The 19215-nt window shown below is 41.9% G+C and overlaps 1 protein-coding gene across 2 annotated transcripts in view; it reads right to left on the bottom strand.

Annotated features, from left to right (window-relative positions):
- Positions 1 to 19215, bottom strand: part of LOC114871961 (zinc finger C4H2 domain-containing protein) — a 174189-nt gene that overhangs the window by 19374 nt on the left and 135600 nt on the right. The window contains exon 4 of one of the 2 annotated variants that reach the window (XM_046286005.1): positions 9769 to 9862. In XM_046286005.1, coding sequence (XP_046141961.1) covers positions 9769 to 9779 — 11 coding nt within the window. In that variant the 5' untranslated portion in view covers positions 9780 to 9862. Of the gene's footprint in view, positions 1 to 9720; positions 9863 to 19215 lie in introns of those variants that run through there. The other variant, XM_046286006.1, reaches the window with a different exon arrangement.

Genomic DNA, 19215 nt, shown 5'->3' on the forward strand with positions numbered 1-19215 from the left:
TATCAAATAATTATTCATTTTAAATAATGTACCCTGTCCCGTCCAATCTTCCTAAATGATACACTTAATATCTTGTTTTTCAATTATAAACGCGAAACAAACAAATAATTTGCAGAGAAGAAAATAATAAAATATTTAAAGAAGTAGAGATAATATATTAATGATTTTAGGTGGTCGAATCTTGAACAGATTAATTCTGTTTTTCAAGTAAAACACGAGTACATCGATTATTATCCAAAAATATAAGTAATACTGAAACAATCAAACCTGTCAAAACAATGAATTTCAAATTTTTTATTTTTCGTTCTGAAGAAAATGAAAGACAAAGTTGTCATTTGTAAAACGCGAAGAATTTAGATGCATAGTATCGAAAAATTAATGGTGCATCAATTCTAAGAAGATATTTTAATATACACTGGAATTTAGATATTTCATTCTGACAAATTCTCACTCGTTCTGTTGCTCAAAGGAAATTGAAGTTCGCGCGTGAACCATACAAGGAGTGCAATAGAATAGTATGCTGCACGCGATGCAGCTGGTTATTTAATGTTTACAGATGACCCACGGGCCAGTAATAAATATCGTTGACTGGGCCACAAATCTTCGCTACTACACATTCGTCCTTGCTTCTTTTTTCTTATTCACGAAAATGTAGCCCTTTTTACGTATCACTCTCAACGTTGCGGTCACGATCGGATGTAACCATTGTGAGAATTCAATAATAAATAGCTGGAAGGATGCACGCTATCTTCCATCGAAGTTATTGACATTATACAGCAGATTTTCAAGTTTCACACTCTATTTCCTTTCTATATTAGGTTTGCATACTGACGAAGAATAATATAAATTTTGTAAGGAAGCTCGTTTGCAAATTTTATCATTCGTTACATTTAGTAACAGATATTTTACTCTTGTTCAATTAGCCTGTAACGAGCTCAACAATTTCAATTAACTAAGTACATTACTCGGTGCCTACGTTTTCCTCATTATGCATTGTCTCTGAACAAAAGCCCTCATTTAATAAAGTAACGCATTCATGATTCAATAAACATCATTATCAAAGACTCCTACAGTCCATTACAGACCACATAGGAATGAAACTATACTTTGACTGTAATACCGCTGTACTATGCCTTTCATGTTATTAATGATGGTCGACATATAGAGGGATTTAGAAACTTTTCGTTCCGTCAATTCGTTTTTCATACCAAAGGTCCGTCCGGAAACTCGGCGACACCCAAATTTTTCCATTTGCTAACTCCTCCCTCACTCTACGTTTTTCTTATTTTTAATATCGAACCACTTACTATTAATTAAAACCACCCTTATTTTTAATAATCATAATGGATTGCCAGACAAAAGAATAAAACATCCCAGTTTTTGCAAATACAAACGGGAGAGTGCGTTTAATTAATATAATGCAGGTGCATCCGATGCGACCTGTCTGTCGTTTCTTCGACGCCTGATCCGTTCGGCCATAGAACCGCGTCTGATCGGACGAACGAGATGGATTCTCCGTTAGCGTGTAAGTCGATAAATCCGTGGGATACGCGCTATGCATCGGATGCATCTTCAACCAGCGTATCGTGCTTCTGGCGTAGCTATGTACCACCTTTATCCCGGATTAACTACATGCCTGGAGGGGGCTTGCTTTCGATCCAGCCAGCTTCCTGTACTCCCGTTCCGTTTATCGACGCCCATACGGAACAGGAAAAAAAAAAAGGAAAAAACATTGCTTCCAGACGCAAATAGTCTCGATACGCGTACGTATGCATGTTGTTCTTTGTCCATGCGTAATTCCTGTTCGAACAGACATGCATGTTGCTTATACCGTCGAGGTTGCAGCTCGTTTGAGTTACCGTTTCCGGTGGTACAGTGAAAGAGATAACGAAGACGTTACGATCTTTTGTCTTACGGGAAAGAAGCTTTTGTTACAGACGTAGGGGTGTATTAATGCACATTCGTACACTCTATTACAATACCTTATTATTTTTCTGTCATAGTATCTTCTTTTTCTCCTTAACCCTTTCATTATCAACAGTGACTATAGTTGTGAAGGAAGAAACATGCAATGGAGCGTAAATGAGAAATGAGTCACTGTAAAAATGGTACGTCGATTCGGTTGCCTTTATTGGCTAGAAACCCCTTGTTCCATTAAGAAAGATTAAAGTCCCGAAACCCTCCTGAAAATTACCCTCAAGTAAATTCGATGTATCTCATTGAGATTTGCATTAATTTGAATTAAATGCGTCGTGGGGATCCTGATTTCATCCTAGGAAGTATCAAAGAATTTTCCAGTTATTTTTTATTACTATTATTGTTCAGAATATTGGAGTATTTATTATAACGAAACGATATCGATTGAATTTTCGGTAGACGATAGTTCGATTCGTTAACACATAAAATATAAACAAGAATTTTATTAGCGCATGAAATGAAAACGATTTTGCTTGTGGCACACTTTTTTATTCGCCGTTCGATTAACGCGTATTGCTTCGCGCGTGTTACACGGGCCGAACAGCTGGCCGAAGAGTTCAATTTTTGTCGAGCCGAAACAGGCGACAATTTAATGAAAACACCGGCGACCTTTTTTTCCTCTGAAAAAACCCTTCACCGACGAAACAATTGGCCCGTCACCTGCCATGCCAAACGTGTGTCACGCTTCGAGTACAACGGAATGATCGAAGCGAATCAAATCGACGATATTGACTGGAAGAACGAACGAAAATGAACAAAGAAATGAAACGTTTCAAAAATGTTTAATTCCACTTCATTTTCCCTTCCTAAATTTTAAACTTCTAAGATTGTTAATCTATCACCGATGAATATATATAATTCTTCAAAAATGATTTCCAACACTAATGAAAGCAATTCGAAGGGTATTAAACTTCGAAAGAGCGGCTTTGAAAGCAAAAAAGCTCCGACCGTGCAATTCAACGATATTACACGACAAACACCCCCATTTTTCAGCAGATACGTCGGAAAGCACCGCGCCACGTAGTTCGGCCAATAAAACCTTGTAGAAAACAGGAACAAGCGAAAACACCGATATCCACGGCGTTAGCCGCGCCTCTCGAAAACATTTCTTGATTTATCGCGGCCGCTGGTGCACGCTTAACGCTCGTGTTTATCAGCCAGTGCCCCTTATCAATCACGTTGGCCGCGAATGATCCAACGGCGTCATCGTCTGACCGCCAGAGGAGGAGGGCCCGGTATCACAGCTGACCGCGTTAAGGGAATCGAGGACATCTGCCGGTTACGAGGAATAAATCAGCCACTGTCAGGACTGACATAGAAAACGAAGGGTAACTGACGTTGCGAAACGAAATGATTGACGTATCAACTTCCTCGAGGGAAAGATTCAACCACGTCCCAGATAAATCCACGATTTTTTTCGTAAAAGTTTATCGCCGACTTTCCTGGATCTTTGAAAGATCCTCGAAAGTCTTAATTTTCATTTTTCTTCTACTCTTTTCGAAGAACCTCGACAAACGCGACGAACAACTTTCTTCCACGTTTTCCTGCAAGCAATTCTGGCAGTTTAAACGAACGCTCGTCCAACCGTGGAGTCACCGGACCATCGACAAATAAATTAGACGAAGCCAGGATTCCGTGTGTCCTAGGTTTCCATTAGGACGGGTATCACAGGGACGGTAAAGCGTACGGTATTAGTCCGGCTGTCTAGCTCGCTATAGTACGCCATTCGTCTCGGCTGGAAGATGGTTGAAAGTAGCTAATTTCGAGGTTCGTAGCTCCCATGGAGAACCTTTACTGTCCAAGTATTTGTTAGCCGTCATCAACCAACGTCGTTCGCCGGTGTAGACACAAAGAAGAGGATTTACGGTTTCTATCGCAACTATGTTCGCTCCGCTTCATAAGCGACTTGAGGAGGATATTAAAAAATGGCAATTTTTCAGCCAGTTTGATAAAATGCATCAAAGTATCAAATTGTATTCCAACAGACACAACGACGCTTGCTTTATCGATAATCGAGAGTATAATTATAATTTCTAGGATATATAGAAAAATTAAGGAAATTTTGAAATTGAATAGAATCAAAGATAATCTTTCATTGGACGGAAGTTGATCGTGAATAGTGAATGAACGAAAATGAAATCGTTGCGTGTCAGGTTGGACGAATATTAGCGAGGTTCAGCTCGCGTCAGGCTGTAATTAACAACGCGTCGGTTCATTACGGGGTTACATAATGTCAATCTATTTTATTACCGGTTCCCATTGCAGCGAAAATTTCGATGATGCCCGTGTTACGGCAGTGTATCTATAATTTACCAAACGAACCGACGCGTGCAGCGTACATAGTTATTAATATTGTATCGCCCGCGAAACATACATAGGGTTGCCGTTTGCTCCATTGGGAGTGTTTCTTCCGTCAAATCACTGATTGATTAACCTTTGACCTACAGTTGCCATGCTTCATTTAATTAAATAATTAATAGATGCGTGTTCGTACGAAAATTTGTTACGTATACATTCGTAACAATAAAACGATGCCCAGAATAGAAACGAGAAGCCTGTGTTGTCTCGTTTGTCAGGCTTAGTTCTGGGATTGGTACAAATATGATAAGCCGGTAAATGGCACGCGTTTAAGAAACTTATCGTCCCAGCCACACTGAGAGTTGTGTCACGGGAAAACATAAATTTCCTCGAGTAATCCAGGACATTGTGTCAAGAGGGCGTACTCGTTGCAACCCCTTTGTCACCGGGGGTGTCTGCGATCTGTCGATTTCAATTCGATTATGCAAGACGCGAATGGCGCACGTGCTGGTTCTCTCTCACGGGATTGGGAACATGAAAAAGGCACTTTTGGTTAAAATAAGCAAACTCGACGGGAGTAACGATGGAATAACGGACGTTTGTTATTGAACGAAATGTCAACTCGTGCATTATTCAACGAGCGAACGGGTATCGGCGTTGCTAATTCGATCGCGATTCTATGCACCTCCCTGGTCGAGTTACCGTTCCCAGGCGTTGTTGCTCTGGCTAATTAATTCGACGAAGTCAGACATTATATCGGACAGGTTATTGGCGTAATTTGGGAAAACGGAGCAGGGTTGCTCCGATATCCTGTGCGAACTGCAGGACGCGTGTCCACGTGCGCTCAGTTTGGAAACCCTCTTTCCGGAAGTTTCGTATCCCTTGGCCGGTCGATCGAACGGAATTGAAAATGGCCATATTACTACGATAACTGTAATTTTGTGGAAAGTAGATTTTCATTCCTTTTTCATCTCTCTATATCCATTTGATAATAAGTATCACCATACAGCACCTAATTTCACCAAAAATTCGACATCCAACGAAAAAGGGGAGATAAAGTGTAAAGGAGAAGGAGAAAGCGAAGCTGAAAATTTATCGAGCTCGGTTAAACGTCCGTTTCGTTGCTCCATATCGATGAAATTACTTAGGTAACCGATTTGCTTGCTCGATCGGATTAAACGGATCGGATTCGAATACCGAAACGCCGAAACCTTACCGTTGGATTTAATTAAATTTTCGTTGGTACACGTGCGCGTACGGTATTTTCGTTCGTCGGAGCCCGCCGATTCCTGTTAAACGCGGTTTGTTCTTCTTTTCTCAGTCGTCGGCAAACGGTTGCCGGGGATTCGCGAATCGACTGCCACGCGGAAATAATTGTTTTCGCGAGGAAATATCTCGGGGCTTCGTCGGCGCGTTAAGAGGCGGCTTAACTAATTACGAAAGCCGGCCCAGACCGGGTATCGTGGCTCGTGCGCAGCCTCTTAACGTGTCGAAAGACTGCGAGACTAACAAAGTTTCCGGTTGTTCACCGCTTTCATGTGGCTCACGTGCCGCCCCGTTGCACTTTACGAGTGCGGTAATTGGGTCATCGCGACAGCACCCCACGGTTGTACCTTCTGCCGCGTTAAATTCTCGATTTTACTCGAGTAGGCTAAAAGTCATGTTAATGAGCAACTTTATTTATTAGGATTCACGACTTAACATCACTTGACGAGATGATTTTCTTTTTAAACTTGCTATTAATGTTTGGAATTAAGCTCGAATTGAAAAATTATACCAAGAACTCGTAAATAAATTCCTCCGTGAAATCATGAATTTTGTCTATCGCGTAAGGGTGAAAGGAGAAATTTTCTTTCCTGTGCGAAAAGATTTCTGACTAGTAGATCGAGGGACGAAATCTGGCAAGGGCGAGAAGAAGTTACGACTCAAACGATTGCAAAGGTTGAAGCGTATCAAATCGGTGGAATCGCATGGGGAATAAGGGGGTTCCGACCCCTCTTGCACGCGACATAAAAGTGTATTACACGTCGCGGGAAGGAAGAAACATGGCGGGAGGGTAAGGCTACGATGCGTTCGCGTGTATGCACACGTATGGGGTGTTTCATAATTGGCGGGTGGGTAGGGAAAGGATGGTGATCCCTGACGGGGAAATAAACCTGAACGTCGCCTGCTGCTCCATTATTTATATTCCTATCCACTGGTGTTGCTGCGGTCGTTCTAGCATTGTGGAATGCAAGCGGGAGTGCTTCCGGATGCGGCGAGAAATTTCGGGCAGACTCGAAGAACGATGCTCCGGTGTCCCTTATCTCGTTTGTCTATTTGCTTGAACCGCAAGTAGACGCGAGAGATCCCAGAGACATCGCGAATGGACTTTGCTGGTATACTAAGAGACATTTAAATATGGAGCGAACACTGTTTTGTTACAGGCTGCATTTAAATGGCAGCAGAAAAATGGAGAGTTGCGTTTCACTTCTTACTTTCTTCTTTATTAACAGATCGACTGTCGCACCGAAACAGTATTATTCTTTATATTAAATAAGTCCCTCTCAATGTTTCAAAACATTTTCCTTCGGTTACTCGATACCCGAACGCGTGCTGGAAATCATGTACCGCAGCTTTAAACGAGCAATCCCAAAAATGGCCTCATAAATAAGGTAAACGTTGCTCGCTTTATTCCTCCGTCGAGGAATCACCCCATCTCACACACGTATAGCCAATTATAGAACGGTCTGTACACGTGCGCGCCATAGGGGTTGAATCGAGTAATTTGTCTGCGTTACGTTACGTGTAAGGTTGGGATTCCGTCAAGCCTTCACCCCGCTGCCTCTCTAATATGAAAAAAATGCAATCTTTCTTGGTGGTACGGTTCGTGTAGCGCGCAGCGTCGCGACGCCACGAGAAATTCGTATTCCTAACGTGACACGCCGGATTACAGGATTTATTGGGGGTTCTAGGTGGCAACCCGACCCTCAAATGAAACGTTCCCCGTCGAATACAGGCGAGTTGCGTAGTTTTTCGTTGTAAATGAACCTTGATACTTCATTTGTATTTTTTATGACCTGGCTGCAACAGTAGAATCGACTTCTTCGGGTTGGCTAACTTTTAAAAGGAAAATCACCTGACTGAAATTGTTTTCAGTAAAATGACAATATCTTTCTTGTTCTATTTTAAGCCCTTTTCTGTCTTCATTATAATTATTAAGGTGCTAATTTATTTTCCATCCTTTAACCAGAGAGCATGACAACGTCTGCAATTGCAACGTCTCCTCTATATTAATCTGACCCGAATTTTTCCAGCTGTTAGCATACTGGCCCATTCTCCAACAACGGGGTTACACTAGGCACCGCGAAGAGGCGGAGGATTTCGTTAAGTTTTAACGATCGCCAAGTGTAACATCGCGTTCTCCATTCCTCCGGTTAACGGTCGTTAAAATGAATCGGGCCGCTCGCTATTCCGACGGGGTGATTTGTGACTTCCGTTCAAAGCTCGCATTGTCACTTGCTCCCTGACGGAGGTTGCCGGACTTTGTTCGTGAAATACGCTTCTCTTAATGAAGCGTGTCTGGCCTTCTTTATTCATCGACGCCCGCTCGAAGGTCGCGATGATTTTCCGTTTCCGGTTTGGCAAACGATTATCGCGGAAACGCTTAAAGATCGATGCGAATACAATGATGGGTCGTTAGTGTAATGAACTCGAAACCATCCCATTGAATTTCTCTTTAGCATAGGTTAATTCTATTTTCAATTTATCTTTCATTGTTTCGAGTTACTTTAAATCATTTTTGATAATTAATTGCACCAGGAAAGATGATAGGATACATAATCGTACGAATAAGCCCGTTCGATCAAACGATAATTCCATTTCCATTCTCAGAGAAGCTGATCCGTCGACGATGAATCGATGTAAAGCCAACGGTATACGTATACATCGCCGGTAATCCCCTTGACGTAGCTATATTCCCGCGGAACGGCGTACTAATTAACCAGTTTCGCTCGTGTCTTGATGATATGTGCGCAATTATTTATGCAAATCAATCCAGTTTGACCGTACCGTTTTATATCGCGTTGCGGTCCACCTCAACCGGTGACATCGGTCACCGTGAAACAGGGATGCATTTCGAGGATCGATCGATCTGTTCGGAATCGGTTACCAGACACGGAACAGGGGGAATACGTTGCATCCTAGCCATCGTTGGAAAGTAGGGTTGGATCAAAGCGTTGCAAATGAGGAGGTTAACAGCCTTCGGCTAGTTACGTCTCTCCCTGTACTCTCTTCTCTCTATGTACGTGTACGTTCGCACACTCGACCAATCACACTGTCTCATTAACATTAAGCATCGGAGGGTTCGATAAGGTGAACGTTCAATTGACCGCACGTTTGTTATATCGCTGTTTCGAACGCGCTGACAAATCGTCTTTCAAAATATTGTAGATTTTCTGGAAAAGTTCGTAAGCTCAACTTTATCTACCGGCTTCGTTATTGAAATGAAAATTGTATAACTTTAACGAGAGTACCGAGCGCGGTCGAGAGGCAGCTTGTTAAAGGAGATCGTAAAAAGGACACCGATACTCGAGGTGGGCGCAGAATAGCGTAAGGTCACGCGAGTTCAGCTCGCGATTCAGTGAATGGCCTCTAGAATCCGCGGCTTCCCCTAATGAAGCTTTTGAATGGTGGCTCGCGACTCGACGCGGTGCGCCGCACTGATGTACGGGCGCGGATCTCGAATTAAGAAAATAAACTTCCTTAAAGCCGAGTCCTGGAATGCCCTCTCGTTAGTTTTCCCGATGTTCAAAGAGCCGGCAGTATATATTCGACGGTTTGAATGCGGCATCCCGGACTGCTTCGACTGGCTCCTTAGAAAGGCAGTTTCTTCTTTCAGCAGGGCAAAAAGAGTCGAAAGTAGTTTACCGTCGACGGATATAGAGGATTCTATAGAATATTCGGATCGATCTTTCTTAGAGCAAGGGGACGAAGAAAGGGGACGATAAAATGGGAAAATGGAAAATGATTCGTAAAATATTGTTCACCTCAATTTTGAAGAAAAGGGTTAATAGGAAACTTCGATCCGAAGGTGAATTGTTTGTGATTTGGACACAAACTTATGTCTTCGAATGTTAAAAAATAATGAAACAATTAGCGCATTGGACAGTGAAGGTTGGCGAGAACGAGATCGAAGGAAAGACAGGTTGTTTGTCGAGAACGAAAGGTTAAACGACTACGGGGTTTGAAGGGAGGGCGAGAGGGAAATTAATAGTCCGCCCGGTTGCTTGGATGTAAAGACGTCTACCTACTAATTAAAATTTCTGTTCCCGGAAGAACCGTTGCCAGAAGCCTGCAGATAACTGGAAGCGGCCACGTACCTTTTCAAAGTGATTATCTCACAAAGAACAAAGCCTTTAATCCGGTACGTAGTCGAGCATTTAATTATAAAAAAATAATACTCACTTGAAAAATGATTTTCTCGCACAAAGGAAAAACTTCGTGGCAACTCACGCAATTTCCATATTAATGTTTTCCACTTTCTTGCCCGTTGAAAACCGGTCTCCTTCGTTCTCGTTAACTGGGTTACGTTGTTACCATCGAACACCTACGGAAAATTATTCACGGTTGAAATCTGGGATACATCTTTTATGAAATCCAGTTAGCCATTAAAGAGTTCTTAAAATTCTCGCACAGATTCATCTGCATGGCGAATTAAATAACATTACATGATTTTCGAATGTTCTATTCATTGCGATAATACCCTCTCAAACATATAAATGTTACAACTCTATTGTATTTTAAAATTAATTTGAAATATTCATGTAATGTCAGTTTCAAATAGCAGTAGTTAAAGTGAACAAAGAGCAGTGACACGTTTCCAGTGTCGAAAGCACCCATCGAAATTGATCCGCTCCGAAAAAAAAACTCGGTCGAAAGCGGGGCGCGAAAATTCCCTGGATCGCGGCTCGTCTACGCAATTAGCGCTCGAATTCACGCAGGCGAACGTGAAAAGTGTTCGCGAAAGGGTGTCGAAACGCAGGGTGGTAGGGCAGAGTACACAGGGCGAAGAGAGGGGTGAAAGGGGCCAAGTGGCTGGTACCGCGTGCTGAATCAAACTAAGCGTAACGTTTTGGGGTTGCACGAGGGTTGAAGTGTAACGAGAGTAAAGGGGACCGGTGAAAAAAGATAAAAAGAGATAGAGATGCGATGGGGAGTGAAGGGGCCAGAAAAGGGATGCTCCACTCAGCAGCTTCCCCATCGAAAGACGGGGTGAAACGAGGGGGGTGAAAACGGACTACGGTAGAGATGGTTACGCACAAAGAAAGTTAGAGGTGGAGGAGGATACGTAGGAGGAGGGAAACTTTCGGCATGTCTCACCACGTCGTCAAGCTACTCTCCTGAATAGAACAGAGTCTTGGAAACGAACGAAACCAGACACGTCAGTCGCGCCTCCACTTAGCGGAATGGAATTTGTCAACGGTTTCCTGGATGTCGAATAAAATTCAAATGGGAATAGAGGATCACCGTATCGAACCACCATTGCTTCGATCCTGTTCTACATCACCAAACTTTTCGACTTCTTCTTGCCTTGAGGAGTAATTTATATTCGCCAAGTTTGGACGACGCCACATTGGCGTCATTTCTACGTGTCTACCTATGCCTTGAAATCATTTTTGAAAATGTTCACGTACGAAGAAACAATAAAATACATTTAGCAAGTTTGCCGTGTAAATGTATAGTTAAATACTCGCATGTAACGTTTGCATAGTGTAACAGGGTTTCATTTTTTAACGAGTACCAGTCGTTTCCAGGAATCACGTTAAAATGCAAACAAAATCAGAGGAAAAACGGAGACCGGTTAAAACGAACAGCTCGAATCCCAACGACACGGAATTTCTGGAATTTCCTACGGTGGCTGCTTTACATATTAACTAATTCCGCTATCCGGCCGGCCAACTTTGGATTAGACGATTCCCCAGTTAGTAATACCGCGTAATGCGATGCAACGTTCGAAGCTGATTGCGAGTCCTCCCATGGAAATCGCCATTATCATTCGCTAACCGGTTGACTAATGGAAAAACTGCTCCGTTCTTCTCGTTCCATCCCTCTCCCCGCCGCGATTACTTTCCCTTATCGTTCAACTATTCGCGACAAAAATGAGAAGCAACCCTATTCCTTCTTTTTTCTTCTCTGCTCGTTTATTTAAGTAAGAACGACGTTCAACACCGATGCTATCTTTCAAACTGCTTCTTAAGTTATGGAAAACTTTGCTAAGAACGATAAAAGTGGTTCTTACTGTTTCGCAATTATCCAGACTTTTATTATGAAATTATCGCTGCAGTATATTCGGTTAATTGACTTTAATTGAAAGATCATTATTTTATCCACGATACCAAGAAATCTTTGAAAACTATGATTTTTTAAGAAAATCAATTTTTGTTTCTAACGAATGCAGTTGGTACTTCGATATTTGCAACCCTCCCTTTTTCAAAGAGGGTGAATTTCGTTCTCGTTTAACAAGCGCATTAATATACGCGATCATTCGTGTCCCGTAGACGATGAACAGGATCGCGCGACGAACGCCATTGCAATATTTTCCCTTAATGCACCGGAAATCATTTAACCGTGGTCGCTACGGTAAACTGGCCCGCTTTACGTTCGATTGGACCCGACTGAAATGGTCCCGTGCTTTTTACGTAACCGTACACGCGAATAACGTTACACGGATCATTTTTGTGTCGGCGCATCATCTCGTTACGAAACACGGTCCACCGAAGTTGCCGGAACAGCGATATAGAAAAAAAAAAAGGATCGAATTGAAAATTGCAGCAATAACAACCGCTGAAAGCATCGTCGGAATTATTGAAGCGATTTTTGATAAAAACGAATGGGATCCCTTTTTCGAATCTATATTCATGATAAAAAAAAAAAAAAATTATTGCCGATAGTATTTTAAATTTCATTCAATTCCCTGAAGCAAAAAATTGAAAAATCACCTTTCGGTACTTAAATACGTACTTCACGTGCAGTCTTTAAATCATTATTCCCATCTGTCCACAAAGTAGCAAAAGTTTCAACTGTCTTTGCCCATCGTTTTGACCAACGTTTACCCGTTCTACGTTGAGAACTGATGCTTTGACCCTTGAACCGCGAGAGTAAGGGGTGATCGAGAGCGAGTGGAGTTTACAGAGTGGAAAGAAGGAAACGAGGAGAAAAAAGGAGGAAAGGAGAGAGAGGAACGGTGGCCAAAAGACGGGTAGAGGTTTGAGGAGGTGGCCGGTGGAAAGAGGAAGAGGAAACCACACGGGTGGTAGGTCGCGGGTAAAGCGGTAAGTTTCTAACGAGAAGCATTAGCGGAGTGGACGAGGCGACATCAAATATGTAGATAGCGCTACGGGGAATTTCTCCGGAGAACAAAGTTGCTACAACGAAGCACGGACTCGGAAATAGAAGGAGCGGAGGCGAATCTGAAGCTGAAGGAAGAGGAAGAGGAGGGAACAAGAGCGGTCTTGCCTCATCCTTGGAAGGCAGCTCGCGGCATCAGACTCCCTTGTGGGGTGCTTTCCAACCCTCTCGTACGTCGGATAATAATGAGAAAGGCTGCCGAGGGCCTCGTGCCGCACCGGAGAAGCACGAATTAAGTCTGCGGAAACGACGCCGCGTCTGGAATTGATTAACCTTCGTATGTTCGTTCGGTGCGTTCGCCGCAACCCCCGCGACCGGCGTCGATTTTCCATCCGGTTCCCGAAGGACGAACGAATTCGCGGTCGTCGCAGCGACGAGAGCATTTTCGTTAATTTCTTTTCTTTTTCATCGTTCCTCTGGGACCCCGTTAACGGTTCACTCGATGTATCGATTATCGAGCCTTTATTTCCACTGAATTCCGTCCGATCTCAATGGAAATGCTTTCAGCTATTTGGATGAAATGTTCTTTGTTCAAGGTATATTAAACATTTTTGTCTCGCAGAGGAAGTAACCGCTGAATAATGGATCGAAAAGAGGCGATATTGTTCACCCGGTTCTTGAAATTCATTTTCTTACGGGGGTTAATCTTCCTTTCGCGAAAGAATGCTCCTGCGAATCACCTGCGATTCTCGTAACAATTCTCTGTCAGACTTTGATTTCCATCGTTCTGTTTTGTGCCAGTAGCCTGGTTTCGCGAGACTGAAAAAGGAGGCGAAGAGAAAAAGCGATGGAATATTTCACGAAACAAGGAAGCTGGGTGACTCCAGCGTTCTCTGCATCGTTTCCGATATACCATTAAATTTTTCAATTTGCTTCTTCTAACTCGTTCGATTCTTATTGCCCCGTTCCACGTTATTCGAATGCAGCTTTCCATAAGCTAGCGCGGCAAGAATACGCGTTGATAAAAATAATAAAAAAAAAAAAGAGAGAGGAGATATTCTGTGATACAGTTTCCACCGGTGAGGTTTTTATTCGCGTCGTTATCCATTTGTTATTAAATTACTCATTCTCCTTTTTCCAGTCTCGTTTCGATCACAAAATACGAGGAAATGCTTTTCCTTTATCGATACTCGTATTTCTATTAACCGTTCTGTTATTTTGGAAAAATTGTTGTTGCATTGTACTTGCAATAGCGTAGGCAACATTTCAGGGTAAAACTATTGGAATAACAATTGAGTGTTTCATCGACACAGCGTTTCAATTTTCCTTTTTTCAATCAGTACCATGTTCCAGAAAGAAAGAGAATGTATTCAATTTAATTAACGCGCAGCACACATTTTATTCTCAAAATAAGACGCGCTGAAACCTGTTATAACTATCAATTGTTTAATTTCAAATTCCATTTCCGAGATGATTAAAAATATTTGATTGTTAATTGCAATTTTTGACCTTCTGATATCCTATTTTCCTTTGCAAAATCACAGTTTCACCCTCGCCATACTGAAAAAGTAATTTTTATTTTCCGCTCGAATCACCTTCACGCGTGAAATCGTCCAAAAATCAGTTTTTACGTGGAAAATATTGCCGGTCGTTCCTTTCTTCCCGAAGTCTCATTTCACGAGCAATCTCGAAGAAGTATACCACTCGAACAGAGAGAAATTCGGGTCACAGTTGCGTTCGATATTATGAAAATTTTCTTTTTACCCTCTTCGAAGCAAGCCTCTTAACGCATTCGTGAGCTAAATCACTGGAAGTTTCGTGGAAACTTCAATTTCCATCGGATGAAACCATCTACGTCGAATCTCCACGTGTTTGTAAATCGATCCTCGTGTCTTATGTACTTATTTGTTTCTTTAAATCCAATCTGGGTATCTAATTTTATCTGTCTTGTAACACCTGAGGTACATTTGTACCCTAAAATTGGAAATTTTCACTGTACACTCAAATATAGATACAAAAATTAATGTTTCCGTATTATTGAAAGCCGTCTAAGCGAACATCTGCTGAAAATAAAGCTCCAGGAAGGAAAAGTAGTTTCCTGATCCATCCTGATCCTTGATCAGGACAAGGAACTTCCGTCGATACGCAATTTCAGCGGCGAGCGTTGAATTTTTCAGAGGGACCGAGCACTCGGCTCCAAAGAGGGAAGTCCCTCGTTCTAAATAACGAAACAGGATATCTTTCCGTAGTTCGCGACAGCCATTCCCTCTTTTTTCTTCACCGACGGACCTCTTTTTTTCTCAAGTTCCTGGCGACGCCTTGAAATTTTACGCAGCCTTTCGCTCGTTTACCGTCGTAATTCACGACGAATCTCCATAGGGCTCTAAATATCTTAACAAGTTTAATACTTCGGCCAGGCTGGTAATTTTACCGAACGACCCCCGGGGGACGTGAATTATTTTCAAGCCGCGAGACCGTCGTGATACGATTCTTGATTTCTTTTTCCTGTAACATATCGTTGTCCCTCGATAACTCGTTCAAATTTTTCTGTCCTTTATATTGAATTTTCAAAAGAAGAACCTCTTTGGTAGATGCAATAAATAAATAAACTAATGATTTAATTTCTTCGATGTCTTGTTTCGGGATTGAAATCCTTAGTTTATGTTTGAAGGATCAAGAGGACCGTAACGTTTCATGAGAACGTCTCGTGGAATAGTCCTGACGGATTAACTTGGTCCCGCGTGTCGAATTTCTGGCTATGATGTATCGCGTTTCACGGATTGAATCGATAGGATATCGATCATCGTGTTAAGTAGCTTTCACGGTACAGAGGGGACATTGGATGTGGACACATGTGTGGAACGAATCGCCGCAATTTAGCGATGCGAATCAGTGACACATAAATGGGGAAGATGCTAGAGAGTTTCTGCAACAGGGGGTTGTAGAACGCGTTCTCCCAGTTAGTTTTTCACCCTCCTGACCATGAATGGCTGTGATATTTTGAAAATTCAACGTTTCCATGAAATGTTGAACATGGAAGGAATGTCTGCTATTTACATAGATTCAGTGGATCGTGAAATATTTTACTTTCCAATAACAACAATAGGTGCAGTGGTCCAGAAAATAATAGGAATGTGCTGAATTATTAAACTAAAGATCATAAACTGGTGAAAAGTCTTTTATTAATGCAAGAAAAATAGTAATCGTTAATGATCTTTTGCATTTTTGTAATGACTCTTTGTTAACAAATGTGCCTGAAGGAGGATTTAACGAAGAATAAAAGAATAAAAAGGGGTGCACGCGATCGAGTACGAACGACATCGAATTTCGCGACCAATAAGGGTGCAATATCTGACGGGAAGGTGCTGGGGGTGGCGAAACTGCGAGACAAAATAGCGGAAGCACGAACGACTGTCGTGGATGCGGCGTTAAGTAGCGACAATAACAATAGGACGTGTCGCGGAAAGACCGTGTAATGGGAGAGGAGATAACGTGATAAGTGGAAATAAAATGTGAAATGGTCAGTTGCGTCGCTTTGCACGGTTATTATCGTCGAAAACGAGGAACGTCGCGCACGTCACCTTCTGCACCTCCTCCTAATCGTCTGTAAACGTTGCCGATCGGCTTCGTCTGGCAATTATTTTCTGGATATTTCAACGGTGCAATTGCATCAACGTTCGATAAATTGATTCAGAAAGAAGATTGTAGAAAATTTAGAGATTTTCGATTGTAAAATGAAATCGTTGGATCAAGATACAAATCCAAATCTTACGTTCTGGCAATTGAGCAATTTAGATTCAGAACCGTCCCAAGTTACTTTATAATTTTGCTCACGTTTCTCATTCGATTCCGACGAGGGTCCAGTCTCCCTTCGAACGATCGCGTATATTTTGCTTTGAAAAATATACCAAGTACCATCTTGCAACGATTAACCCACCGGTGAAGGCTAAATATTATACTTTATGAGGGTTGAAACTAATTGATTCTAACCGTTCCGCCTCTTGAATTTTAAATTATTCCCACAGAGCGCAGGTAATTTGAAAAATTACCAAAGGTACCGGTGGCATTTATTGAAGCTCCTTTACGATTCACATAAAATTGAATAATTCCCTTGAAAATTGTTCCAAGAACGAAGGATCGATCGGTTTCAGGCATTACCGGAACGTCTGCTTGTTTACGTGCAATTTATTCAAAAACCACCGAGCTTATGAATATTTATTCAAAGCGTTACAGAGTCTCTCGACCAGATATTTGGTCGTTTTTTTTTTTTTTTTTCAGGAGACTGGTTGCGAGGCAACGTTCGACTCTTTCTTTACGGTTGTTTGCTTCTTTTATCGTAAGTTGCAAGATCCTGAAGCTTTTCCAACAAGATACGAGTTTCCTTTTAATGCGACCTCAGGGACTTTCCGCGTTTTCTGCACGATTCTTAGCGAAGTCGACTGTAAAATCGTCTAGCTAACGATGCTACTAGTTTATCGGTGATTAAAAACTCGTTACGAGAAAATATAGTTACATTTAGGTGTCGTTCGATGATTTAATTGATTGATACCATTATGGGTGAGCTTATAATCGTTAAAATTAACGCCGAACGCTGAACAACAGATATTCATGGAAATATGCGTGGATAGCGTTTCGTTTTAAATGAGAGGGCATTATAACGCGTTTACAATTAAATCCTCGAATAACGTTCTAATTTGCATAACGAGCACCCTCGTTCCAACTGCAATACTAATACTCTCGTGTAAATAATCCTTAATCACTCTTCGTTTATCGACTCGATTCTCGTTAGGGAAGATTATAAATTTTTCTATTTCCTAGAATTCATTGGTATTCATTAATACGACTCCCTTAAGTATCTTTTTCGTTTCACCGTTCAAAAAGAAAAAATTATTAAACACTCATTTACCATGGGACCTGATATAATAACAGATCCACCTCGAAAGAGACGCGTTCTCGAGGGTGTCACCGCAAACCGGAAACGATTATCTATCGTCGATCGTTCAGACGCAAGTGGTTCCGCTTAATTAAGTCCAACGAAGGTTCCACGTTTAGTGTGAATCATTTGGCCTGTAAATGCGTCGACTCGATGTATTCGGCCATCTGTGGCCACTTAACCGACGGGACTAACCAACCGGTTCAGATTATTATACCTGTGTCACCACTTCGCAGCTAGGTCTCGAAATCGCCCCTTCATCGGGCATTGTGCCTCCACTAGGACCCCTGACAGGTTGGCTTCCGCTTCGTACGAATTGCAATGGCATTTCTCTGCCCCTCGCCTAACCGTGCTTTATGGCTTTTTATTATAAATGTCCCCTTTTTCGATAGCTAATAGCCCGGAACCTAGCCACCCTGTATCGAAGGGGCCCACGTTTTTGTCTATCGAGCGCCATTTCCGTGACTACTCCCCGCGCGTTTCCTGTGTGCTTCAGCGCCCATCGCGCGTGGAGAATGATCATTACGTCGAGACTTTGAAATTCTATTTCGCTATTATCTTGTAAGTTTCAAAAATTACAATTCAAGTGTTTCGAAGATATTCCACTTGAAATTTCCAGACAAGACCCATCGAAATCTAAAACTTTTAAGATCAGAAACTTCACAGATATCGGGACTTCGAAATGGATCCTTAATCCTCCCTAACTTTTCAAAGAACAGACTCATCGAATCTGAGTTTCCAATATTCTCTACCTGGAAATTTTCAAATCAAAGTGGTGGGCGAAGTCAAAAAGAAAGAGCTTGACACGTATCGCGGCAGAGTTTTCGAAATAGCCCACACGTGGCTTAATGTCCGGTTGTTTCCCTCTGGTCGATAAAACGAGCCACGTCCCGTGGTTCAAGACCGAGAAACAGCAAACCATTAAGCGACTAACACCATTAAATGCTTTTTCTCATGAAAATCACGACTAGCCATTTATTTTCTTTCCCCGTGCCACTGAGAAGAACGAGGTTTTCTACCTCGCACAAAAATATCGTCCGAGATAATCGCGTTGAATTATCGTTAGGGAATTTCCTTCGCGTCGAGGAGTTTACTCTCATTAACGTTACCCCGATAAAGACAGGAACGCGGAGGCGATCGACGGTTTTTTAATTGGCAGTAACGATCGCGAAGTCGATCGCGTGCAGTTAACGAAATATCGTTCGCCAGGGAAACCCACGGAGATATCGAATTCCCGGAGAAATAATACGAGCCACGACAAGCTTGCGGTCTCTGTTGTTATTGAATTTATAAAGCTGCTTTTCCTGCGCGCTACACACAATATCCTGGAACATAACCGAATGATATTCGTTCGCAAAAATAACTATTATTATTAGCTCGAGTCTTCGAGCGAAATGTAGGATTCGACTGGCGGAAGTTTCGTTGAAAAGAATACACACGGCTGTCTAACTTGGGGATTTCACGAGGTTATTCCTCTATGGATCTCAAATATCAGAGATTATAATAGATATGAGAAAATTGACATCTCGATAGATACATGTTTCATGGAACTAATGAAACTTGGAATTTTAGATCATCATATGAAAGCTTTTATAGAGTATGTTATATAGAATTATCAGTGATCGAATTAGAATTTAAAAATAATTTGAAAATCAATTTTCCTCTTTCCCAAAAAATTC

The sequence above is a fragment of the Osmia bicornis genome, chromosome 6, assembly GCF_907164935.1.
Source record: "Osmia bicornis bicornis chromosome 6, iOsmBic2.1, whole genome shotgun sequence".
NCBI classification, from domain to species: domain Eukaryota; kingdom Metazoa; phylum Arthropoda; class Insecta; order Hymenoptera; family Megachilidae; genus Osmia; species Osmia bicornis.